Here is a 26,250-nt window from a genome sequence, read left to right as displayed (position 1 = left end):
GCGTCGCGCGTCAGTGATGTATGAAATGGTCAGAGGTCATACCCGAGTGCCACGCCCCTTTTCGTCATTAGTAGGCGCCGGGTGCACTGCGCATGCGTATATGACAGGGTCGCTCCATTTTGGATCGGACGTCAACGCTAGCTAGCAGTTGTTAGGGTTCTTTTTTTGTTTTGTTTAGGCTTCATTAAATCACTTTGTGGCAAAGTGTGGATAATACAGAGTCGTCGTCGCCGCAAATTAAATCAGTCTTCGTCAAGGAAATGGACGGAGAAGAGGACGAGTTCATGTCTGGAAGCCACTCCGGTAAATACTTTTTATGTTTGCCACAGAACAAGCTAACCCGGTTGGCTACAAATAACAACATTGGAATTACAATCTTGTAACCTTGATTGCATGCTTAAATGTATACTCTTGGAATGTGACTTACCCACTTTTAATAGTGATAGTTATTACAGGAGAGTGACTAACCGGTAACCTATAGTGTTAGTGGCAGGAAGCAGTAAATTTACTAGCACTACAATACAGCACTACAATATTTTGTTAGGCAGCACTAAAAAACTTTTTAATCGTGACATACTATTGTTCGGTCGAATTTGTCTTTTTTGAGAATAGATTGTTTAAAAATAAACTTCACTACGTGTATTCATCAGATAGTATGACAATTCATATGACAGTTATGCTGCTAAAAATGCCTTGTCTTTCAAATGTCTTTCAAACCTCTGACCTATGTGGCATACTTATAACATGCATTGTATGATGCTAGGTGGTTGTACAGAGTAAATAATTGGTCAATTTAATGATTGTAACAAGAGAAGACCGGAGAGACCAATGGTATGTACCAACTATTGTTCTTACTAACTTGCAACTGTGTTTAATCTTCAGTAGTAATTTGATGCTATTCCTCGTTGATTCAAGGTTATCAACCTAACCTGACAAGCCCCTGTAAATGATGCTCTTCTCGGTCTTTTCAAGTGCAGGCTGGCTTAATTGCAAAATAACTTGCTTCATTATTTGGCCACTCCCCTTCAGAATGTATAAAAGTGCATGCGGAATTGTTGAGTTTTCTGGCCCTTATGACCTCTGCCATGCAGAGGAACATTGAGGTTGTGCAACAAATAATCGGGCTTACCACGCTCTTACAGTTGATTTGTAATTAAATGGTTATTGTTCAATTCAATGAGCCCATGAAACCTTTATTTAACCAATTTTATTCCACAGATGATGGAGGAGGCACTCCAGTTCAAGATGAACATCCAGCATCAGACGGCGAAGATGTGAGCAGCAACAGACATCAGTCTGAGGTCAGGACCATTCATACATTAGAAGATTTCCTCTCTGAGGACATGTTGATGTTTATAGTTTTGCAAAGTCGGTGTCTTTAGTTTAATTGCAAACTTGAATTTAAGTGATGTGCCGTACATGCTTTTTAAATAGAGGTATAATAGTTACACATGAGTTCTTTTTTACTCATCATTTAAAGCACACGAGGAATGGACATGATGTTGATGCCGCTTGACTGTAGAGGTTCTGTCTTCAGGACGAGGGCAGCAATGACGAGGACGCGTCCTACAACAAGCGACAGGATGACAGCGGCTCAGACAATGAGGCTCGGCCAGCTGTTGACAGCGACTCTGAGGCGGAAGCCCCCGGTCCCCACAACAACGAGGGCAGCGACTCTGAAGCTGAGGCGCCGAGGCTGGCCGACAGCGACGACGATGACTCTGTGGGAAAACGCAGGATGAGCGTGTCCGACGATGAGGCGTCGTCGCCGGTTAAACGCACCGCCTCAGACAACGAGGAGGGCGAGGCATCATCTCCGCCCAAGCGCAGGGGGAGCAGCTCGGACATGGAGGAAGCGGGGGACGCTGCCAAAGCGGCCGCAGACAGTGATTCCGGCAACGAGGACACCGCAGCAAAGTCTCCTCGCCGCCACTCCGACGCTGACAGTGACTCTGATGCAGAGACACGCGCCAGACACAAGGCGGCTCCAGTTGACTCTGACGACGAGGCCGAGACGCGGCAGGGGGACGCTGAGGGCATAGGAGGAGGCGGAAAGTGGAAGGCTGTGATGCAGTCAGACAGCGAGGAGGAAGAGGAGGGTGAGAGGAGGAAGGTCGCCACAGGAAGTGATGGAGAAACGCAGGAGACGCACAAAACCTCAGACAACAGCGATGACGACGATCAGCCAGGTACTGACCTCAGATCAGCTTCACTCTAATAAAATTCCAGGTTGATTATATATGTGAAAAACTGTAGATTGGACAAACCAACATAATTATGCCTCCTTGGTGGAGGTAATTAGTATTGGCAGTATTCAATGAATGGCACCTTCAATTAATGTATTTGCAGTGAAGAGGAAGAAGGCCATCCTATCAGACAGTGAGGATGAGGAACAGGCAGACAAACCAGGTGAGACCAGAGTGAAGTACTTTCTACGTGGCTACTGAGTGTCCACACGCACACACACACACACACACACACACACACACTGTTGTCTGCTCTTCAGCCAAGAGGAGTCGGGCTGTGTCGGACGACGACAACTCAGACAGCGACGCCGAATCTGAGGGACCGGATAAAAGTATGGCAGCCAAACTGAGAGAGCTGGGCTCTGACAGCGGCAGTGACGACGACGAGGGGTCAAAGGCCACGGCCGAGAAAAAGGACGAGAAGACATTGTTTGGTAGCGACAGCGATTCTGAAGACAACGAGGAGGAGTGCGTACACAACATTACGTTCATTGTTCTTAGTCGTCATTCCTGACTGTAGTTTAGCATTGTTATATATTTTTAAACGCTCATCTCTTAACTTTGACCCCTGCCTGCCTCCAAGGAAAATGATAGCAGACATCTTTGGAGAGTCTGGAGATGAGGAGGAGGAGTTCACAGTGAGTACTTAATCATGTGATGTGCTAATAATGCCAAGCGCCTGCAGCAGCATTGTTAAACGAGAGGAGGGTTTGTTGCGTGCGTGCAGGGCTTCAACCAGGAGGACCTGGAAGAAGACAAGAAGGAGACCAAGGAGAAGCAGCAGATGGAGGAGGAGTCTGATTCTGATGAGGGCGTCGACCGCAGCGGCCAAGAGTGTGCATCACACGGAACACCTTAAGTATGTCATTACTATTGTTGGACTCACTTTGCTATGCGTGTGTGTTTAGTACCAGCTTCATGTCCGACTTTGACATCATGCTCGCTCGCAAGAAGGCCATGAGCGGCAAGAAGAGGCGCCACCGTGACGGCGGGACGTTCATCAGCGACGCCGATGACGTGGTCAGCGCCATGATCACCAAGATGAACGAGGCCGCCGAGGTCTGCCTGTCAAAATAAAACCACGGGTGACGGCATGGTGCTTCCTGTTCCCGACAGACTTTCTCATTCGTATTCTTCCAGGAGGACAGAACATTGAACAGTCAGAAGAAACCGGCGCTGAAAAAGCTCACTCTTCTGCCTCAAGTGGTCATGCACCTGAAAAAGTATGCGCTTTCTTTCACTGGCAGAGACGTGGTCCAAACCCAAAGTCCTCTTTGAATGTGTATTCCCCCAGGCAGGACCTGAAGGAAACGTTCATCGACAGCGGGGTCATGTCGGCCATTAAAGAATGGATCAGCCCGCTTCCTGACAAGTCACTGCCTGCGCTCCGAATCCGGGAAGAGCTGCTCAGGATCCTGCAGGAGGTGAGTGCAAGAACAAGTACTAGGCATGATTGAGTCATGCCATCAGCCACAGCCTGGTCTGGAAGTGGCCTGGTTAGCCTGGTGGTCCAGTTCAAAAGTCACCATGCCCACAGACTCAAGCAGTGGTTTTGTTGTGTTCGGACCTCCAGCTGCCCAGCGTCAGCCAGGAGACACTGAAGCACAGCGGGATCGGACGTGCCGTCATGTTCCTGTACAAACATCCCAAAGAATCCCGATCCAACAAAGACCTCGCCCTCAAGCTCATCAGTAAGGAGTCTTCATGCTCCAAGCAAACGATCCTGGAGTAACAAAAAGTACCAAATCCTTGTTGTTGTGTCCAGACGAGTGGTCTCGGCCCATCTTTGGCCTGACATCCAACTACAAAGGAATGACTAGGGAGGAGCGACAGCAGCGAGACCTCGACCAGCAGATGCCTCAGCGCAGACGACTAAGGTAGCCTAGTGACCTCTCTGGCATCACTACATTGACCTTGTCTCTTATATTCTCCACCGTGAGACCAGACATCTTTTGGACTTTGGTTGGACAGCCCGACGTCACGTCTGCCAGCATCACACATTAACATTGTCTTCATCACCCTAACTAGCTAGCTTCAGTGCTCCTTACATTTCATTGGTCATCTCCTCTCATCATCATCACTTCTTCCCATCCTCATCACACATTCTCGTCTTCAGCATCATCTGTCCTCTTTTTGTTTCATCTCTCCTCCTCCACTACCTCCTCCACCCAGTCAGCCACAACAGGTGGAGAGGGCGCAGGAACCAGACGTCTTCTCTCCACCAAGCAGGTTCTCTCATCAAACGCATGCTTGTCACTCGACTTACATGACCCACGACCTGATTGTTGTTTGTCATTCTCCTTATTTGTTCGTTTGTGGGCTCAGAGCGAGCCCACAACACAACTACATGTACTAAAGTTCACCAGAGACAATACAAGCTTCTGCAGCCTTCATGTTTTTTGTAGAAGCGCCACCGGCCGAGATAAGTCATGACAGGTGTTGCATGTTCTCCGACACGCATGCACACCAGTCCGATTGACATGGCGGCAACTTGAGTTTAAAAAATAAATAAATAAAGATTGCTGCAGAACCAAAAACTTCCTTCAGATATGTGACCAGAACCTTCAGTGAGAGCAACATTCAGTGTTGGTTCTGCTGTAACGTGAGTGATGTCATGCTGGCTGCTCTGCGGTGAACTGTAACACTAACCGCATGCAAGGTTGGACCTGAGAAGACCCAGGTTCATTGTCAGCTGTCAGTGGACCTGCCAAGTTCTTATCGTGACGCTGACCACCACCTCCTCTTTGTCTCCTCAGTTCTGGAGGTCAGACGCCGCGTCGAGACTTGGAGAAGCAGCTGACCGGAGAGGAGAAGTAAGTTTGATTGTGTTGCCATGGTAACAGCCTTTGGACACACATGTAATGCAGTGAGATGATGAACCAGACAATAAAAACAGATTTTTTTATTTTTATTTTTTTAAGTTGCAGCTCATATTTACATGAATGTTCTAAATTGTGTCCGGTACACAGAGCGCTGCGACCCGGTGACCCGGGCTTCTGTGCCAGGGCTCGAGTGCCAATGCCCTCCAACAAAGACTATGTTGTACGGCCCAAATGGAACATGGAGATGGACTCCAGCCGGGTGAGTGTTTCACAGTCGTATGTCAGTCCAAGTGTGAGGAGGTACTGAAAGTGTGTGTGTTTTTTGTTTTTTTTTTTCCTCCCCACAACACACAGTGATATAATGCCTTACATCTGTTATGATGTCTTATTGTGATAAAATTAGGGAAGCGATTGATCCGGTCCAGTATCGGGGTCGGGTTCCGATACCAGGGTATTTCATGTATTGGAAATTGCCGATACCACTACCACAGAGATTTTTTTTTTTATCCATGAGCCACATCCGTGCTTTAAAGTTGTCAGCAAACATAACCAAAAGAGTATCAGCTGAACGTAGCGGCCTACACACACACACACACACAAACTCTCCGTCTGACACGTTCATGGCCACACAAAACAGTCGGACATCACAAACTCTTTGCGATCCGTAAGTTGTGTGCGATGTTCCAAGTTCTGTGCTGTCACCAACGTGCCAGCAGACATAGCAACTTCCGTTCAAGCAGTTCTCACCAGCACAGACCAGGAAAGGATGACAGCTGCTGAAGAGAGTGGAGCGTTGGTTATGTCAGCAGCTGAGTTCTGATTGGTCCTCTGCAGAGCGCCTGTAAGAAAGGCCTCAGCCTCCTGGAGAAGCACAAGCGGCGCTTTGCCGAGCAGAGGAAACAGCTACGTCCCCAGGGCGCCGTCAAGATCAGCGTGGAGGGCAACCGAATGCCCCTGTAGTACCTGCTCTTGACCTGAGGGGGGCAGTAAGTGCACCCTGCATGCAGCGTGCAGTGATGGACCCTCTGATGGTCCAGCCCCGTCTAACCTGAACTGTGTGTGTGTGTGTGTGTGTGTTTTTTTTCTGGTCCAGCTGTCCAACTTGTGATGACATTTTGAAGCTTTTTATTGCTATGACAACCTCCCATGTATCATTATGGCTGAAACATCACTCTCTCGCTTTGTGTGTGTCCCTCAGGGTCCCATGAAGAGAGGGGGGATGACCCGCATGGACAAACAGATGCGACGATTCGCCGACATCCGCCGCCTCACCAAGACAGGTCATGCCGTCAAAATCAGTGTGGAGGGCAACAAGATGCCACTCTGATTTTAAAGCCCCTTAGGATTTATTGTATTTTTTTTTCTTCTTTTTTTCAATGTTTGGTTCAACTCAGTCTGGCTGTCAGTCATGTGACCTGAGAGTGATTGTCGACTACACGTCATCTCTTTAATTATCAAAAGAGATCACCTCTCACTGTGTTGCACTTTTTAATGTACCGTGTGGAGCATCTCCCCTCGCAAGCTATCATCTTGATGCTGGATGATAACGACGACCTCTTGGCAGTGAAAATGGCTTCTGTGAGTGACACCGGCCTGTTATGGTGACGTTTAAGCATCAATGAGGCACATTGACAATTTGACACAGATGTCATGGATGGTTGGAGAGGTCACAACAGTTCAGAACCCTTTGGGCTAGCATCCTTTCTATTATTTTTGTTCAACCTTTTTGTTGCTGCTCAGGTCTGTGGTCTGCTTGCATCAGGTCTCACTGGTGATGACTGTCACAACTCTTTCTGGGTCAGTTTGTAGAGCCTCAGTCGGCCCATGCGGTCGCTGATGCTTTTTTTTTTAATAAAAACTCAAAGCCAACTTGACTGTAATATTGACTTCAATTACACACATTAGAATTTATTAACCATAAAAGAGGATGTTGGATGTTTTTATTTAAAACTGTTGAGTAGTAATGACACACATCTAACACTAACAATAATATTAAGAATGCCTTTTATTCAATATTAGCAAAAACACTTTTGAAGGGCACTTTTTGAACAATTAAAGTATAAAAACAGACTTGCGTGGGATGGTTGATTAACAGCTGGTAGGCGTGGCTCAGAGGTGGCTGATTAAGAGAAGCATGTCATCAGTGACCATCAAAGTTATTCATGAATGAGCGCATTTTTACCTGTCCTGAGGGGGTGTGCCCTGAGGGAGTGGGTGTGGCCTATCCCCTCCTGTTTGGCAGATGACGCATGCCGATCCTGTCGATGGGAGGCAGCCGGAGCCGTCGCCTTGGCAACTCAATCACTTGGCTGCTGACAGGAAGAAAAGCAGGTCACAGGTGAGAACTACAACGACATCATAGTGGACTTTTTTAGTTGTCATAGTAACACTGCACCTGCTTGATGCGTGCTTGCTGGCCACGGCGCCTATGGACAGACGGTCTAAAGGGGAGACGCTGACTGGAAAACTCCTCCTCCTCTTTAGCTCCATGATGTCGCTCTCCATCTTCACACCCAACTTTGATCCACGCACTTGTGGCCCAGTGGCCGTCCTGGACCGGTCTACATGCTGCAACACAGGTGGGAGAACAAAAGTATTGGGACAGCTCGAGGCAGTGAAAAGTGACGACAATGTTGAGTCTTTGAGCAACTTTTCTGGGAAGACATGGACCTTGCTTTTGGTCAAGTTTGACTAATCCAATCTCATTACTAATTCACTGATTAAGAGCTGTGTCCCAATACTTGTGTCCATATAGCTTATGAGTGCTTTCTGACCTGTTGGAGGGTGCTCTGGTCAGCGAAGTGTTGGTTAACAGTGATGGCCAGCAGACAGAAGAAGAGCAGAGAGCCACACGGGTACATCTGCAACAAACAGCACCTGCAGTGTGCTGAAACCTCCAGTGGAGCACACACACACACAGCAGGCCAGTTTTAGCTTTGCTGACGATGTGTATTGTCTAGCAACATCAAGCTAATTTTAGTATTTTCCATCTCTGCAAATAAACGCCTTTTGACCGTCCAAAAACGAGCTCCTGCTTTGCCCCCTGAGACACACACACACACTGACACTGGCAACCCCACATAAAGACGCATAAACACACACGGCACCAACGTCAAACACATTCTTGATGATGCACTGAGTAGGTTCACGTGCACACACACAGTAAATTCTTCATTCACAAAAATATCTTGGTCTTCCCTCACCTTGGTCTTCAAAATCATCCTCAATTTTTTTTCTTAAGGTCCTTAAACTGTGTTGACAGACATTTAAATTTCACTAACAAAAACTAATATTAGTTATTAATATTTATTATATTAAAATATTGAATAATCTTCAATTAATTCACAAGAAGACGTGGATTGGATGCATTGCTGCAAATGTTTTATTATTATTCATATTAATTATAAATAACTCGCAAATGCAGAGTCATGCAAAATTTTCATTTTATTCCCCAAAAATAAATGAATAAATAAAATCAGGCATCTTTCTTGTAAAAATGACATGTAGAACTGATGTATACAGTTCAGTGACAGTCATCCCTGGCCAACATTTGTATTGCTACTTTAATATATACCGTTACTGCTACACTACTTGTATATTTTAACATTTTAATATGTTCAACTTGTAACAAAAAAAAGATTATGATCAGAAAAAGAGCAAGAACGGTCAGCAAGAAATCAGAAAATGTAATAAAATGTAAAAATATGAATTTGCGGCGGGAACGGCACACATACACGCATGCATGTTACCTTCAATGTGTCCTCTTGTGTGTTGCCGTGTGCAGACTTCATGTCAGGTTTTATAGCAGCTGTCTGCCTCGCCCCCTGTGACAGCACTTCCTGAACCCCTTTTCCACTGGAAGTATAACGTGTGTGATTGCATCATGAGGTTCATTTGCTCTTATTGGAACCTCGACTCACCTTTCCTTTCCCCTCGACTCCTCCCAGCTTGAATGAAGGCCATTATCAAAACTTCTTAGCCAATCGCAAGACAAGTTATGATCAGGTAAGAAGGTCATGACAGTTGCGACACCATTTTTGCTCAATTAGTTGCAAACACAGCAAAGAATTAGATTATTTTGGTAGTAGAGCAGCACAAACGATAATTTTTACAGCACAAACAATTGCGATTTTTTTTTTTTTTTTTGTCCAAATGGGGTTCTGGGTGAAATTTGACCGATAGCAATCTGTAAAAACTCAAACAGCACAAATGAGCATTTTAACAGCACAAATGATTGTGACTATTTTGGTTTCATTTGGAGCAATTGGGGCAGCTGAGTGCACTTGGTGATGTCATCGCTGGATGCTTTTAGAATTAAAAAAAAAAAAAAATCACAACAATCATTTTTATGGAACAAAAGATTGCATCTATATTTTAGAGCAGATGGGTTGATAAGAGAACTTTAATTGACGTATAAAATAATGTGTAATAACTCAAAAACAAAAGCCGCACAAATTGCTGATGGCGTCATCGCTGGACACTTCAATCTTTACTGAACCAAAAACTACGACAGCACAAATGCTCATTTTAACAGTACAAACGATTGTGACAATTTTAAGCTTTTATGACTAAGTCCGTTTTGACCGAGCACTTGTTGTTGCATCACATGTGGCGTCCCACAGGGATCTCTTCGTGGGCCCCTGTTGTTTAAACCGGACATCATTTTCTTCATGGAAATGATAACCTCATTATTGTGATTATTGTGCTTGTACTGCATCGTACTAACAATTGTTTGCAATATGTTAGTGATTTAATTAGTTACATGAAAGATTCACAGAATTCCAAACACTTCTCAGTATGATGCAGTACAGAACTATAAACTCATGTTGCCAAATGACTACTGTGACATGTGCTCATATAGTACCAATGTCAACATTTATACTGTATATTCAATAATAAGACAAAATGTGTCTGTGTAAGAAGCTTTGTGACCAACAAGTAAAGTTTGAAATACAAGTCTCAGTGTTGGACGTGTACTAGTTCTTTGTGTTGCTGTTGCTATGGGAGACAGGCTCCTCCCCCAATGTCAAATGTCCCCTCTGGGCCGAACGTCCCCCCCGCTTCCCCGCTCAGGACGGAGGATTGTCTCATTGAGAAAACACACCTGGACTATTAATAGCAATCTAGCCGCTGCTAATAATGACGGAAATAACCCTGCTGTTAATTAGTGACGACCTTCTCAGGTCACACTGATGTCATTCCACTACGTCCACTGGGCCTCGCCTGGCCCCCATGTCCCGCCTGGGCCTTCCTCCTCCCTGTTGCCATCCCAACCAAGTTTATATCCATCCCTGCAGTTGGGTTACACTGCGTGTCCTATATTTGCATTTACATACAAATAAGAGTAGCTTAAATCTAGTTGGTTCTTCCTGTTTAGAAAGGCGATAGTGCGACCCACATAGCTTTCAGAATCATAACTAAAGTTTTTTAGGAAGGTTTATACATCACAGTGAATCTTCACTAAACATATTACTCGATATATTACACAAATATACACTACACAAATGACACTGATGATGTTAGCATTTGGGTTTTTTGCTCTTTCGTGGTGTCCTCCATCTACTGGATTTCCAGCCACTTTGACTTGCCAAAATAATCATCAAGCCCTGTCTTTGTAGTACATATTTGTAGTGTATTACTACTTAGGACAAATATGATCTAAGGGAAAAACTGAACTTAAAACACTTACATGCGCGAACAACGCTAAAAACCTTCGCTCCACTTGGCCAAAGTCGTGGTCCACTGTTGTTCCACCTGTATCCACAGGAGGGCAGCAGAGGTAGAGTACACGCTTCACTACTTGGTCCCGTCAGGCTCACTGACCTGTATAATATATCTGGATAGCTCATACGTTGCACGCCGGAGTGCAAGCCGCTGAAGCCACAGAGACGCCATCTTACCACTCACATCGCGACGACATTCGCACAGCGTACGTAGTGTATAAAGCAGATGAAGAGGCTCGCAGAACATCTATATTTTAAATTAAAAAGCGGGGATATTCTCACATTCCTTTAAGTAACACAACCTTCGTTCCTTAAAAACGATTTGATACGTTATTCTCCATCTTTTGGCTGTATTAAATGTACTTTTTCCCCTTCCAATTCTCATTGCCTTTAGGACAAAATTCTACTCTGCACCCTGGCTCAGCACTCCCCTATAGCAATGCATAGTTTTACTCCTCTAGAAAGAGATTTTAATTTTATCTGCATATCCCATCCCTTTTTGGACTAAAATCCATGGTCATGATCCTTTACTTTTTTTCTTACTTTAATACAATTCACTATGCTCTCGTCTGTACAAAATATGAATCATAAAAGAGAGTGACTTTGGACAAGTTTTAAAATCATTTAACATTTTGCTGATTTTTTTTTGTTTGTGTTATGAAATAGAAATAACCTCTTTTCTGATATAGAAATATATTTGAACAAAAAACACAGGAATAATATGTGATAACCATAATATGTAATAACCATAAACACATACAACCACACACACAGAAAAAACAGCAACACTGAAACAAAACCATATGCTTTGGGTAAGACAATACGTTGTTTGCAATCTCAAACATACCGGTATGCATGTTCAGTAATATTATTTTCCAGAACATATCATATGAATGAATCCTTTTACGTCAGTCATTCAGCAGCAAAAAAAAAAAAATTAGTTGTTTATCCAAATAAAGGGTCATGCAGGGTTAATTGTATGCAAACTGGCTGTATACAATGCCTGGTAAGCATCATGGAAGCACTGAGATTCTCCCATTCCTTCAAATAACGCAACCTTCGTCCCTTAAAAAAAATACATATATCATGATATAACAAAAAAAATACGTCAATTTCCTCTTAGGTATTATAGAGCTATATAAACGTATCAATTCTGGACATACATTTAATCAGAGGAATTTTACACGATCGAAAATATCTGAGAGATCGACAAAACCCTTAAATTATCAATCATAGATCAACATTTCAATCATACTTACACGTGAAATGTTCGTCCACAGCCTTTGAACTGGCGATTTGTGCAGTTAATAGCTGCACATGCAGGCATCTTTAGGCAAAATGTGTGTCCAATCCGAATTAATAAAAGAAGTTCACTACGAATGCAAAAAGCTTGCCCGAGAAGTGTTTCTTGCGAGTAGCAACATGGCGGCCGTTTGCCTTCACAAGTCATCGTCAATGAGCTATTCAGATATATAATACAGATCAGTGGTCAGGCTTGGCAGCTGTTCGCTCTCCTGCTGTCTCGACCACTGAACTCTATACTACTGGAAGGGGCGTCCCTGCTGACGGCATGAAGCCATTGGTCGGCCATCTTGCTTCACCCAAAAAAACACACACATACACGTACATGTATCTTCATTCACTACATTTATTATGTTTCGGTATAAAAATTAACAGAGCAAATTTACTAGACCCAAATCTCAAAATTTCAAGTTTTTTCCTACCTCTATGGTGTGAAATTACAATGCATAACAACTCAATTTCAGTGTTCACAAGGTATTTGTTATGATAAGGATCTACGTAGTATCAAAGTTAAATGCAATGCATACCTTTAGAAGATGATCAGGTAAGTCAAATATTGTTGGAACTGCATTTTGTCGCAATCTGTCTGGCTGGTCCTGTCGAAGTTCTCCTCGGTGAAATGACTTGAACAGAGTTGCGATCTGGCTGCAGGAATCCACCTGTCTCTCCGCATATTTACTACCCATTGCTTTAGAAGTTGAGCATTGCAGTGTGGAAATCTAAAGGAGAATAAGGGGAAATTTACAACTAATTACCTGTAGATGAAAAGATGCTTACTGATTTAAAGTATCTATTTTTTTTAAACTATTTTTATTATTTATAAGCATTTACCTACCTGTGAAATGTAAGTCCCTTCTCGCGATTTTCACGAGTATCACGATTTGTGCAATTAATAGCAGCACAAGACAGCATCTCGAACTCCTTTTAGTTGTTAGGCTTTCTTGTTTTGGGTGAAACAACATGGCGACTTCTATACTTCCGGTGGCTTCAGGCCTCCAATGCGCAGCAAGCGATCGGGGCCATTCCAGTTATAGAGTTCAGTGGTCTCGACCTACGTGCCGTTCACATCCACCAACAGACGCCCCCATCTTGACCTTTTACCTTCTGAGCCTTAAAGCTACACTTGAACGCACCGTCTAGCATGTAAGCTGTACTTTTACATCAACAGGAGATAGGTCTCCTTGCCAGCAGGGGGTGGTAGTCAGACAAGGAGTCGGCACACTAGCTAACCATGAAGCTAACATTAGCCCGTGGGTTTATTTATGTATCGATCACAGTAGGGGGCGCTCACACTAAGAGGAGATGAACATGTTAAAGCTAGTTATGTTAGAGCAGCATGCTAATATGTAATTAAGGAAAAACTTGTGGTCTATACAGTTAAAACTCAGTTTTGGTATGATTCGGTTTTCAGTGAAAATTTTCACCAAAATTTGCCTCAGTTTTCCTACATTGTCTCGGTTTTCATACAGTATTGCACGTAACATACTTGTCCGTGTGCCCTGTACTGTATTGTTCTGCGAAAAGTGCCCAAACAAAGCACTCTGACTCACTGTCTATTTTTTATCGAGTGCGAAACAAAGTTGCGAGTGTCAGTAATTTGATAAAGACGGTCAGAAACACTTTTGAATTCGATCTGTCCAGGATGTACGGGAAGTCTGCATCAACAATGAGTTCTATCCATCCCGCATTTTTCAGGGGACGCTGAGCGATGACCCAGTGGGCGGGCCAGTGTTTTTGATCCCAGGCTGGGACCTTACTGCCTCGCTCATCTCCCTCTACTTTCCAGTCACTACTCTACTCATGATCGATCACCCTGTCGTTGGCCGCCTTTGATGAGGGTGTCTAGTGATGAAAGGCCGAAACACCGACTGACTGAAACTGATTAATTTGATTAACATGATTTCTTATGGGAAAACTTCCCTCGGTTGTCATACGTCTCGGTTTTTGACCTTTCGGAACAAATTAACTGATTTACCACTGTTTTTGAGGTTGTTGGGTGTGTTTTTTTTAATTATTCCTGTTGGCATTAAACCTGATTAAAGTGGTGGTTTGGATTGACTAAACAAAGTTGAACTAACTGCACCTTGTCTAGCTCCGCCCTTGAGGTACCCCGTGACAGTGCGTGGTACCACAACAGCAGGCTGCCAAAAGATGGTGCACTACAGACCGATACGGTACATCATTTTGGTAAATAGAAACACAGTTATGTACCGTAGCAAACTAAACTTTGCACTCTTGTTCCCAAGTTGAAGGTGAAGCAGGCAGCCAATCAGGGGATGGCTCATAGTGACACTCAACTGGCGGGAAGCAACATGTGACACTGCCGAGGTCAGAAACACACACACAAACACACGTCAGCAGTGAAAGTGATAAGCTGGTCATTAAGGTATTAAACGGTTTTACTTTTTGAATGGAATTTGGTGGTTTAAAATTCTAGCAAAGACCTGCAGCACACTTCATTCCTTCACTCTTATTGTAACACAATACACACACACACACACACAGGAAGTATCCAATCACTGGAACGCTTTGTTCCTCGAACACAACAAGAAAAGATGCTAACAATGCTCGAGCAGCGACACACGTTCAGATGCTGGTCACGCCCTCTCCTGACCACCTGGAGGCGTGCGGCCAACCAATCAGGGGGCTGGCAGGGAAGCTCGCCGCCGCTCGACACCCGACCCGATGTCAGCTCCTTAGTAAAGGTGGGATTAAGGTGGGAGTACTGCTGATACTTCGTTTCACTTGTGGCGGATGAATGTCACAGGACTTTGTACACAGGAATGAAGGCGGGGCTCGCAAACTGACACGCAATCAGGTTGCACAACAAAAAGTACTCATTAAGTACAGTAGTACTCATGACTACTCATACAACTACTAACACTCGGAATTGCTAATTAAGTGTGGAACCACAAACATGTAGTATTCATGAAAACTGATCAGTAATGGACCTACTAAGATGTAGTACTCATTAATACTAATCAGTCAAAGAACTACTGACATGTAGTACTTGTAAATACTAATCAATCATAGAACTGCTAACATAGTACTCATAAATACCATTTCAGTGCTCATAAATACTAATCAATCATAGACCTACTACCATGTAGTATTGGTATACTAATCAATCGTTGTACTACGGACATAGTACTCGTTGATACTAATGTAACATAGAAATACAAAAATGTAGTACACATAAATACTAATCAGTCCTATTACTATTGCCATAGTACTAATAAATACTAATCAATCTACTAATGTGTAGTACACGTAAATACTAATTAATCATAGAACTACTAATTTAAAATATAGTACACAAAAATACAAATCAATCATAGAATTAGTAACATAATACTTGTAAATACTAAACATTCATAGAACTACTAACATACTACTCAAATACTAATCAATCATGGAACTACTAAAATGTAGTAGTCCTACTCATAAATACTAATCAATTACAAAACTGCTACTGTGTAGTACTCATAAATACTAATCAGCCATAGAACTACTAACATCCTACTCAAATACTAATCAATCATGGAACTGCTGACATGTAGTACTCATAAGTCTAAGTACTACTAACATGTACAGTAGTTCTCATAAATACTATTCTAGTGCTCATAAATACTACTCAATCATAGAAGTACTAACATGTCGTACTCCAGAAATACGACTCAGTCATAGAAGTACTAACATAGTACTCATAAATACTCATCAGTCATAGAATTACTAGCATGTAGTACTCATAAATACAATAATGATTTTAGCAGCCATAAAGATTGGTCTCATGGACAAAGGTCATGTGATCATTTCTTGGTCAACAGAACATTTTGTGTGTGTTGCATCTTTATTGAAGTAAATATTATTATTATTGGATAAGGCACTTTATTATGATGGTTATTATTATTTATGATAATCTTGATAAATAAATGTTAGGAGCAGCTGCTTTGAGCACAGTTATAGGTGTGTAGGTGTGTAAGTGTGCACGCATGTAGGTGTGTACGTGTTGTCTCTGTCTCTCCCTCTAATTGGCCCCGAGCTGTCAGCATGCCGCCATTGTGCTGGTAAAAAGAGGCTTAATTTAGCTTAACTTAGCTTTACAACCTTCCCCGTGGACACGCACTCACAAGATCCATTTTCCCACTTTATCATGTTTTGAGGGGGGTAGTTGTGTGTGTGTGTGTGTGTAGGTGTGTGTGCGTATGTGCGTGCGTGTGTGTACATGTGAGACCTCCTGTGCAGAAGTCAGATGTTCCAGATTGTTGTCTTTAGTTCGTCTCCACAGGGGACAACACACACTCAACATTAACCAGGCAGCTTAACGCACACACACACACACACACACACACAAAAACATCATGCAGTGGAACCTCCAAAATGGAACGGTTCAAAGGTGGTACAATTTGGAGTTCAACCAATATGTTCAGGAGAAACATGCCAATGAGTATCTACCCCACAAATTTTTGATTTTCTCTTTATTTGGCTTTTTTAAACATTACGACAGAAGGGTACCAGTAATGGTGGTAAAGTGTGATGATAACCATAGAACAGGAAATAAAACTTAAATCATAAAAAAGCTAGCATTCCCTCTTCATTGCCTGTTAGGTGTCCACTATATTATTTTCATTCTAGTGTGGTTAACTTCTTGTTACACTTAACAACATGCACACCCGAGTGGGTTTATGGTGAGCTCACCCGATGGCCTGTCTGTCAACTTCGGTCATGACGCAGCGGACAAGCAAACGCAGTTGTTAAGAGGACGCTGAGGCGTGTGGCGAGGGCGTGAGTGGCTGTTAGCGCCTCAAAGACGTCCGGCGGCGAGCTCACTGCCGGCGGCCGCGCAGCCGCTGCTGTTGTACAACAAATCCCGCCGTCCGTCCCCCAGTCATTAGGATCCCAGCGGGGAGGCGGAGCAGGAGGCGGGGCGGGCGGGATTTGGCATCTGTCCTCATGACATGACTTAGACCACCAGGTAGACCACCTGTAGTCCACAAAGTCAGCGAGACACTCCACTCTGTGACATTTATGCTAGCACGTCATCGTTTGTGTCTTTACTCGGCAACGTCTTCGTCCTTTTGGGTCACATTTTTGAACGTGTCAGTTTTCATCCAGTCTGGTCTGGTTAAGTTGACTACTTACTTGTCCATGTCTCCTCATAGTCATCACATGACCGTGGACCTGAGACATGCTGAGGTGTTTCAATCAATGCTAACTGTTAACCCCCTGGTGGCCAAACATGCTGTAAATATCTATTGAACTGACACCTGGTGGAAGAAGGTCCATTTTGTTCCCAGTCTCCTTCCAGTGGACAATGCACCAGGGCTCAAGGGTTACCCTGGGTCCACTAAAGGACAGCAGCTGGTCCCTGACCCGAACGCCACAGACGTCGGGTAATCCTGCCGGCGTTTGTCCGACTATGGCGACCCGGCGGCTGCGTCTAATTGGAAGAGGACAACCCAGCGTGCTGCCTGGCAACGCGTCAGACATCCAAGTGTGGCGCCTGCTGAGGGACACGCCCCCTGGCTGCCAAACGCAGCAATGACAACTGTTTGGCTTTAATTGCACCTTTTTGATGGCTCCATCCCATAATAAGATGACGTCATGAGATCAACCTCACTGACGCAAAGCATGATTGGACAAGACACCTATGTCTCCCCCCAACCGCAAACAGTGACTTTAGTCTTTACTTCACTTTGATAATTAAACGTCTAATTACTGTTGCTGCACTTGAACGCACCTTACTGTGTGTGCGTTTGCGTGATATCATGTTGTTGTTCACGTTATTTTCTATTCTAATTTTATACTTAATTCCAGTACTAAAAAGTGTGTCATATAATCTGCTGCTGATGCCTGATTGTAGAATATATTAATACATGCGCGCGACTGGATTACGTCACTAGTCTACATCAGTGTGATTGGTCGAGGTGTTAATGGCCGTCGCGTGCGTGCGCGTGTGTCAGTGAGCCTCGGCGAGGAGGTGTTTTTGGTGTGTTTTTTTTTTTCACTTTCACTCAGCAGCGGTAGCTCATGTTTTCTCGCCTCCATTTTCTCCATTTTGGACTTTATTTCTACTTTTTGGGGGGAGACTTTTGAGGGTGCGCGCTGCGCGTGGACGTCGCGAGGCCACGTCTCGTGTGCGCGTGTGGGTGAGTTGACGTGCAAGTGGCATGAAATGCATGCGGCATCTTTTGTTGGTTAGTTTTGATGAAACTTGGACGTCAACATGTGGAATGTTAGTGTTGGCAGGGTGTAATACTTTAGTACACCGGTCAATATTGCAGTAATACATGTAGATTTTGTAGTATTTCACCTTGAAGTTGCACCATTACACATGACAGTGTACCACATTAATAACAGTCATATGTATTATTCTTGATAATTAACAGTATGCATTTGTTGTTTTATTGTATTTTGCGGAGACATAAAATTGACTATTAAAATAAATAAAATGGCATTGTTTTTACTGTTGTCTTTAATTTGTAAGATAACGTGTCATTTACATGCTAAATAAATTACAGATAAATACAAAAATATGTTAATAAATAATAATACGAAATTATGAATACAGTAATTGACATTAAACAATTTAAATAACTACACAGATTGTACTCTATATAAGCTACATTTACACTATGCAATGACTACACTATACGCAAAAAATAAATAACTATATAAACAGTGATATAAAATTCCAATATATAACTATGCAAAATTATGTTAAAAAAATATAATTTGGCCATTGCTTTACAGTTGAATCAATGTGTCGGTTTATAGTAATAACTAGTTTTAATATAATTTGGAAAGTGATTTTTTCCCCCTCCCATCAACCTAATGAGGAGAAGCAAATGGATGGATGGAAGGATTTTTTTTCCCCCTGATTTTTTGACGCCCCCTGGAGGCCACTGCATCCATGCCTATATTGCCTAATGGGCCAGCCGGCTCTGCCCTGGGGATATTGTTAAAAACCCATGAATTCATTATTTAAAAGTTTTCATGAGCAGGTTCAAGGCCCGGTGGTGCCGTCAAAGTGTCCCTAAAATGTAATAAATAAATAGCCACAACACAAAAAGCCGATTTTTGTATTTCATTCACTAATAATATTGTTCAAAAAATGTGCAATAACTGCTGACTTTTGCTGAACAATTCATGTTAGGAGTCTCTGGAAACATGGTTGATGGGAGGGAGTTCCACAACCTGACTGTTCTTGGGATGTAGGAAGAAAGATGACGTTGGGTGTTGGACCGGGGGAATATTGACTACGTGGGGCTGACTACTTGCAGAAGATCAAGTAATGCGTGCATTTGTTGTTCAGGCAGGATTCCAGCTGGTTTTGATGATGGTTTCATGAAGAAGTGTCTGTAAAAAGTGCAAAGGGATACAACCTTCCTCCTATGTTCAAGTGGAAGAATTCCTGCTCTGAGTGGTTCCTCGATTTTTAGTAATCGGAGGCTGCAGTCTGTCTCATAGTGTAAGTGCTGTGGTCCCTGCTCCACTCCAAATAGGAGAAGCATACTCTATAAGTGGTCGAATGTATGCCTTGGGCATTTCTGTGTGGAGTTTGCATGTTCTCCCCGTGTGCGCGTGGGTTTTCTCCAGGTACTCCGGCTTCCTCCCACATTCCCAAAAACATGCAGGTGAGGTTAATTGGAGACTCTAAATTGTCCATAGGTATGAATATGAGTGTGAATGGTTGTTTGTCTATATGTGCCCTGCGATTGGCTGGCGACCAGTCCAGGGTGTACCCCGCCTGTTGCCCGAAGTCAGCTGGGAGAGGCTCCAGCATGCCCCCGCGACCCTAATGAGGATGAAGCGGTATAGAAAATGGATGGATGGATGGTGATTCATGCTCTGAGAGGGAGGAGGTTTTTAGTACGTCCCAGGATGTATAATCTCCCACCAGTTTTCTTAACATGTCCTTTAACACAAGGAGTCCATGCTAAGGTGTTGGTAATGATCATCTCCTCAAGCAAGCATCTCCTCATTGTCACAGAAACTGTTCAACTCTTGACATTTCCATGGAAACCCTGACCTCTGCTTGGGCCTCCAGCGATGCCTGTGACCTCGTCGGTGTTGGCGAGGCGTCGTGTGTGTGGGGTGAATACGTCTTGTAACGCTGAAAGTTACATTTCCAGCCACTACTTTTACTCATTATTATTCTTCAAGCTAATGTGTGTGTGTGTGTGTGTGTGTGTCAGAGGAGTGTGTGTTTAACAGGACCCCCCCTGCTGGCGACATGTGGGCAGAGCAGCTGTCTCCACACCTGCAAAGGAACAAACAGGTGACGCGTCAACATGCCAGTCGTCTCATCTCATGTGTGTATTCTAAGCGTGTGTGTGTGACTGTTGCAGCTTCAGGACACGCTGTTGCAGCGGGAGGAGGAGCTGATTCGCCTCCAGGAGGAGAACAGCAAACTCAGAGAGTTCCTCAACTCCTCCTTCGTCAGGAACCTGCAAGAGAAAAGCAAGGTGAGTGAAAAAGTTGGATTTTATCTGTCCTCCTCCATGTTGTTTATGCTGTCCAGTGCATGCCAAAGCACTAGGTGGCACTGTAACACCAACTCATGAGAGGAAAAGATATAAGGATCTTGTCATGATGATGTTGCTGTCCGCAAGTTGACCGCCAGGAAGCTGAAGAGAAACCTGATGCATGACCACGGATCTTTCCACAACGTCGGTCTTCAGGCGTCCCCTCAGGTCAGCAAGCGTGTCTGCAGGAACCTCGCCTCCGAGTTCCGCTCGGAGTCGCCGGCCACGTCAGAGCCGGCGTTGGATCTGTGGGTCCTGAGGACGCTGGGCCTGAAGGACAGAGATACCATTGATGGGTCTTCAGCCGTATGCCAGCAAAGTTTGTCAGTCACGCCGCCACCTTCTTACCACCAAAGTTCTCCTGTCGAGAGCGAGTGCAGCTACAGGAGCTCTGAAGGCCCACTCAGTTACGCTGACTCACTCACTCCTGTCCACATGTGGACCAGGACAGGATCGCATGAAGACGCGGAGAGACGTTTCAGCCAGACGCCACGAGGGCCGTACTTTTGCTCCTCCACTCAGCCTTTCCACTCAGCCTACTGGTCACCTTGGACCGCCAGTCCAGTTGAAAGCCAGTCCTGGACCCAAGGAGCTGGTCACTCAGACTTGGCCTTCAGTATGTCCCTCAGTCCCTCCAGCAGCGTCAAGACCCTCAGCTTCCCTCAGGGACAAGCCTTCGTCAGGAGGGACCCTCAGGGATGTTGGAACTTCACTTGGGTGCCCACGCAGACGTCCCACAATGCACTTGGATGACAGCAACTGCCTGAAAACTGTTTAGTCAATTGAAATCATGTGCCGCCAACAACTGCTCAGTTGTAATGATCATTTTTTTATTAGTTTCTAGTGTAGAAAAAGTCAAGTTGAAGTGTGGCTAAAGAGCTAAGTCGCTAACAACTAGCAGCCAGCGTCACTGAAGGCTGCACACACAATAATAAACATTATTATCTTTTTAAAGACAGCATGTGTTCCCAATGAAGTGGCTGTATGTTAGCTGTAAAAGACGCAAGGAGGACATTGTTGTGGATGTGAAGCAGGTGCCTTGGGCAACTCGTTTTGTTTTTATGAACTCAGACTGTGACATCACCGTCTGCTAACAAGACATGTTTTGAATAAAAACTCAAACTAAAATAATTCTGACCTCATAAAGACAACAAGCATTGTCCGAACAGACGACGACACTTGTCAACATTTGGCACTTTTTACATACAACGCAACACACATGCAACAGAAATGGCAATGCAACACTTTTGTTTTTGCTCCCATATTTTGTGATCTGAACTCTCTCTGTACACAAAAGGCCTTTTTCTCTCAAATATTGTTGATGTGTCTAAATGTGCGACAGTGAGCACCTCTCCTTTGCCGAGATAATTCACCCTCCTCACAGGTATGGCATATTAAGATGCTGATGAGACAGCACGATTATTGCACTTAGGCTGGCCACAATAAAAGGCCACCCCATCAACGAAAAATAGACAGTTTAATTCCATCAACTTTCTTCTTGGCATCCCTGGGATGTCTCAGGAGCCTGGGTGACTTCTGTTTTATTCCTTCAACTTGCAGCATTTCGCTCATGCATGTGTTTTTTAGGGGGAGGTTGTGTGTTTTTTTTCATTTGCAGCATTTTTCTTTTGCCTTGGCTTTTGCTTCATCCTGCAGTGTTTATGGGATTGCAGCATAAATAATAATACTCATACTCGTGTGTGTTGCTCTAAATGTGCTCCGGTAGCGCGGTCAGGAAGTGACGTCAGGGGTTCAGAGTCGAATTAGTGTTAGGGATTATTGTGCCTGTTGTGAGATCATTCAAACCTGCAATAAAAGCCTGATGTTCCGGCGATGAAGTCTGGTGCTCTTTGAATGCATCTTTTGAATGCCTTATATTTGTATTTTAGTTCAATTGTTGTGCTTAAATGCTTAATTTAGGCAAGAAACATACATAAAATGTGCTTCAATATGCAGATTTTTTAAAATTATAATTGCCCGTATTCAGCCACAAAACAGCACAGAGTTATTAATTTATATGTTTTGGAAAAATGAATGAATGAAGAACCGTGATAAAGCAAAGCTGTGAAATTCAAAGCAGGAAATGGAGAGAGATGGCTGTACTAGTATATATTGAAAGCGTCTTTGTGTTATCATTTATTATTATCTACATTTTGGCTTTTTCTTGTTATATTGTGCCTTTTTGCTCTTTTTCCATTTTGGTATGTTTTCGGTTTAATTTTATTTGTACAACATACTCGGGGACGATAAAAAGCAAGCAGTGGGCCACAAATGGTGCCCGGGCCGCACTTTGGACGCCATCCATTCTGGAAAAGTATTTTTTCATCATGTTATGATTACTAACATTTACGTTAGCATTTTAGCTTACTTCCAAGCTAAAGTAGTCAGATCTCTTCCTGGCGTTCTAGAACAAAAGGTGGTCCGTGAGTCCCTGGAGATCCCCCAGGTCCTCCCCTGACAGGTAACAATGGTGGGCTTTCATATCCCAGGGGGTCCCCCAGTACAGGATCCCGGTCCCCTGAGATGCGCTCGGAGGCCGAGGGAAGTTTTTGGGGCACGGTGTCCGAGTGAACTGTCCCTAATGACAAGGCTGGGCCGGGCCGCAGATGTCGCCCAGATTGAGACTCCTGAGCGCGACACGGGAATGTGAAAGAGGTGCTGCTGAGGATCACAGCCTCTCGTGTTGGCGGCGAGCCGCTGCCGGCCACGGAAAGGGGTCATTAAGGAGGCTGGATGGCTGAAACTCAATCCTCCTCAGCTGATCCGCGAGAACGGCCTCGGCGGCCCATTCTCGTGGATGCTGACAGCTTGCCCCCACTACCCGCCCACCCCAAGACGTGGACCACTAATGAGTCGACACTTCTCACAGCTGATTCTTGTTTTCCCTCACGGTCTGGGCGTGGTTCTGGTTCTTGAGTGGACCTGGTGACTTTGACATCACCTTACAGTACACTGAAAGACAGGAAAAGCAGCATGTACAGTCTTCATCTAAACTTGGAAAGAAATGGGACAAACTTTCTAACATGGCGGCTGCTGTTGGAGGGTAGGTGGGCGGGGCCAGCAGCTGTCAGTCAGGTGGAGGTGTAACAGAGGCACATTACATTAACCCGCAATCATCTCTTGGCCCCGCCCACATGATGGCAGCCCGTCTGCCAGAAACATCATACCATAACATTTGCATGATAAAATAAGATAAATTCTGACTTTACCGGCTACAGGATGTGTGGCGCCGATGTTGCCGAGTGGACCGGAAGCTGTGCTGCACTGGCAGAACACGAAGAGGTATTTCCCCTCCCCCCACGATGCTTAAAAACTGGAAAAATACTGGAAATTAATATCACATGTGGGCACCGGGAAAGTGGGACACAATAAGGTAGTTTCCAGGTGAAAACGGGAGGGTTGACAGGTATGGACACATTAACATGAAGAGCGTCAATCAGCTAACAGCTGCTGTCATCATGGACGGCGTGAGTAACACGCATGTTTGATGGATTAATTGAATCATGTGACGCACACAATCCACCAGCTAGTAGCAAACGGTGAACTAGTTTATGTTGGCACATCTAAATCTAGATCTTTCTGTGACTTGATGTCATTTCTGGTCAAGTGATGTGAGCCTATAACTTCAATATTCAACAACTGAGAAAAAAAATCAGCTAGCTACCTAGCGGACGAAGCACTTAGCCACGCCTTAACGTGAATATAAAATGTTTGCTTTTAATATAAAGTGAATGTAACCGTGATTTAAGTGTGCATGTAACCCCAACACGCAAAACTTGTCAGCTTTTTTTTGTGTGTGTGTTTATATTTCAGTCTAATCACCTTCTAAATATTGGCTGTGAAGCTAACAAGTTAGTTAATTGCTTGTGCAATCAGTGATCAAATAACATATTCTATTCATTAATGAATAGCTGTTTGGATATTTATAGAATTTAAGCCCAACATTTCCAAAACTTCAGCTAGTACGACTTTTACCTGCTTGTCTAAAGCAGCGGTCCTAACTATCCGCAGAATAGGAATGATGAATGATGCGTGCGTTCATTCATTCACTCATTGACTCGTTTGTCTGTTCAGGCACATTGCTTTTAGGGTCTAATAAGCGTGCCGTTTAAGTTAAGATGTCGCTCACCTTTGACTCTTTGGCTGCCGTGCTCGATGGAGTGTGAAAAGGAGCAGGAGGCGCGTGAAAAGTGAATGTTAATGTTTACGCAACGAGCACGAGGCGAAAGCATGACTGAACACACACGCGTCTGATATGATGTCTTGAATTGAACGACTCTTAACTTTTGAACATCAGTGAGTGTGAAGGAGACCTGTGGACCACCACCACTACCACTACTACTGTTTTATTGTTTGAATCCCCACCACATGTACAACTTTCCAGGTATAATTCATGGCTGGAGCATCCCTGGTAAACATCTTCCAGCTCTTAGCTTAATGTGTAGACTGGTTAATGTGTCTTTATGACTAACTACATACCAGCATGCTTTTTTGTGCTGCTCAACCTCTAAAACACTCGCAAGTCTTGGTAATGGCAATGGTTGAGTTCATGTCCTTTCTCCATGTCCGGTGTTTCCCATTCAGTCACGTGGCGGGCCGCCACAAATAAATTTGGCGCTACCTGTTCGTCCTCGCTTATAACGGCACGGTCTGTGTAACTCGGTTTGTTAACACACCTCATACGCACCCGGTCTGCCAGAAAATAATCGACAAATAATGTAACTATGGTGCGTTGAAGGATCGCCGAACAAAGTGCGAAACTTAATGCAGGGGTGGCCACTTGATTTTGTAAAACAACACGTGTGGATATGCTAAGACGTTATATATATTTCAAGAACAAACTGCATCTCAGCTTTGTGATATAGGTGGAAAAGCACATCATTAGTATTAACGTAAGTCTTTGCTCTTTTTTCCCCCAAATATTTAAACTTTCTACTTCCATAGCCTATGTAAATGTTCTTTTTGTAATATTATGACTTTATTCCCTTTTTCCCCAACCTACTTTTCCAAAAATTACATCTTTATTTTGTTTTGTTGCATTGTTTCTCATAATATTATGATTTAAGAATATTTTTTTTGCTTTAATATTTCAACGCTATGCTATGGAAGTGACATTATTTTTCTTCGTATTACACATTTATTTTTTGTAAAATTGCCACTTTTTTTCCTCGTTGACTATTAATATTAATTAATATTTTGACTTTATTCTGGTAAAATCACAGCTGTTTTTTAGATTTAATTTTTTTTATTTTATTTTACAACTGTTTCAAGTGTCTTCTTGTAAATTTTCTTCTCGTAATCATGGCTTTATTCACATTATATCTGAACTTCATTCTCAAAATATTATACATTTTTCCCCAACCAGTTTTCCAAAAATTATAAGATTATTTTGTTTTCTTTGTTTCTCAAAATATTATGACCATTTTTTTCTTTAATATTTCAACTTTGTGATTAAAATTATGGTATTTTTCCTTGTAACATTGCGATGTAATTCTTGTAAAATTGCGACTATTTCCTAATTTTTTTCTTAATGTTTTCACTTTGTTCTTGTAAAATTATTGCTAATTTTTGCGATTGCTTTTTGTTGTTGGAATGTGTTGCGGGCCAATTAAAAAAAAAAACAACAAAA

The 26,250-nt window shown here is 43.5% G+C and overlaps 3 protein-coding genes across 11 annotated transcripts; 2 read left to right on the top strand and 1 right to left on the bottom strand.

Moving 5' to 3' along the window:
* Positions 1-107: 107 nt before the first annotated feature.
* Positions 108-6,937, top strand: LOC129190820 (protein IWS1 homolog). The gene is made up of 15 exons (XM_054793453.1): positions 108-303; positions 1,219-1,301; positions 1,538-2,189; positions 2,350-2,409; positions 2,507-2,714; positions 2,830-2,884; positions 2,974-3,080; positions 3,155-3,305; positions 3,387-3,469; positions 3,541-3,670; positions 3,820-3,937; positions 4,012-4,123; positions 5,003-5,059; positions 5,216-5,327; positions 6,267-6,937. Exons 1-15 carry the CDS (start codon positions 261-263, stop codon positions 6,393-6,395), a joined length of 2,100 nt encoding a protein of 699 aa, XP_054649428.1. The 5' UTR covers positions 108-260; the 3' UTR covers positions 6,396-6,937.
* Positions 6,928-13,229, bottom strand: ostn (osteocrin). Of its 5 annotated transcripts, none has more exons than XM_054793511.1 (7): positions 12,929-13,229; positions 12,621-12,812; positions 8,818-8,923; positions 7,843-7,929; positions 7,464-7,636; positions 7,251-7,377; positions 6,934-7,187 (listed from the first exon to the last, which is right to left on the bottom strand). In XM_054793511.1, the coding sequence occupies exons 3-6, from the start codon at positions 8,857-8,859 to the stop codon at positions 7,290-7,292; spliced, it is 390 nt and encodes a 129-aa protein (XP_054649486.1). In that variant the 5' UTR covers positions 8,860-8,923; positions 12,621-12,812; positions 12,929-13,229; the 3' UTR covers positions 6,934-7,187; positions 7,251-7,289. The 5 variants fall into 5 exon arrangements, with proteins under 5 accessions (XP_054649482.1, XP_054649483.1, XP_054649481.1 ...); XM_054793509.1 differs by having other exon boundaries at positions 6,938-7,187; positions 7,843-7,962; XM_054793507.1 differs by lacking the exons at positions 12,621-12,812; positions 12,929-13,229 and adding an exon at positions 12,051-12,599 and having other exon boundaries at positions 6,928-7,187.
* On the top strand, positions 12,974-22,449 carry gmnc (geminin coiled-coil domain containing). 5 transcript variants are annotated; one of them, XM_054793492.1, is made up of 8 exons: positions 12,974-13,236; positions 14,186-14,267; positions 14,340-14,421; positions 17,256-18,242; positions 19,409-20,190; positions 20,292-20,374; positions 20,445-20,561; positions 20,709-22,449. In XM_054793492.1, the coding sequence occupies exons 5-8, from the start codon at positions 20,112-20,114 to the stop codon at positions 21,372-21,374; spliced, it is 945 nt and encodes a 314-aa protein (XP_054649467.1). In that variant the 5' UTR covers positions 12,974-13,236; positions 14,186-14,267; positions 14,340-14,421; positions 17,256-18,242; positions 19,409-20,111; the 3' UTR covers positions 21,375-22,449. The 5 variants fall into 5 exon arrangements, with proteins under 5 accessions (XP_054649467.1, XP_054649469.1, XP_054649472.1 ...); XM_054793494.1 differs by lacking the exon at positions 14,186-14,267; XM_054793497.1 differs by lacking the exon at positions 17,256-18,242 and having other exon boundaries at positions 20,087-20,190.
* The last annotated feature ends 3,801 nt before the right edge of the window (positions 22,450-26,250 follow it).

This window comes from Dunckerocampus dactyliophorus, chromosome 12 (genome assembly GCF_027744805.1).
Source record: "Dunckerocampus dactyliophorus isolate RoL2022-P2 chromosome 12, RoL_Ddac_1.1, whole genome shotgun sequence".
Lineage (NCBI taxonomy): Eukaryota > Metazoa > Chordata > Actinopteri > Syngnathiformes > Syngnathidae > Dunckerocampus > Dunckerocampus dactyliophorus.
The sequence above is the reverse complement of the archived record's forward strand: the minus strand, read 5'-3'. Positions and strand labels throughout refer to the sequence as shown.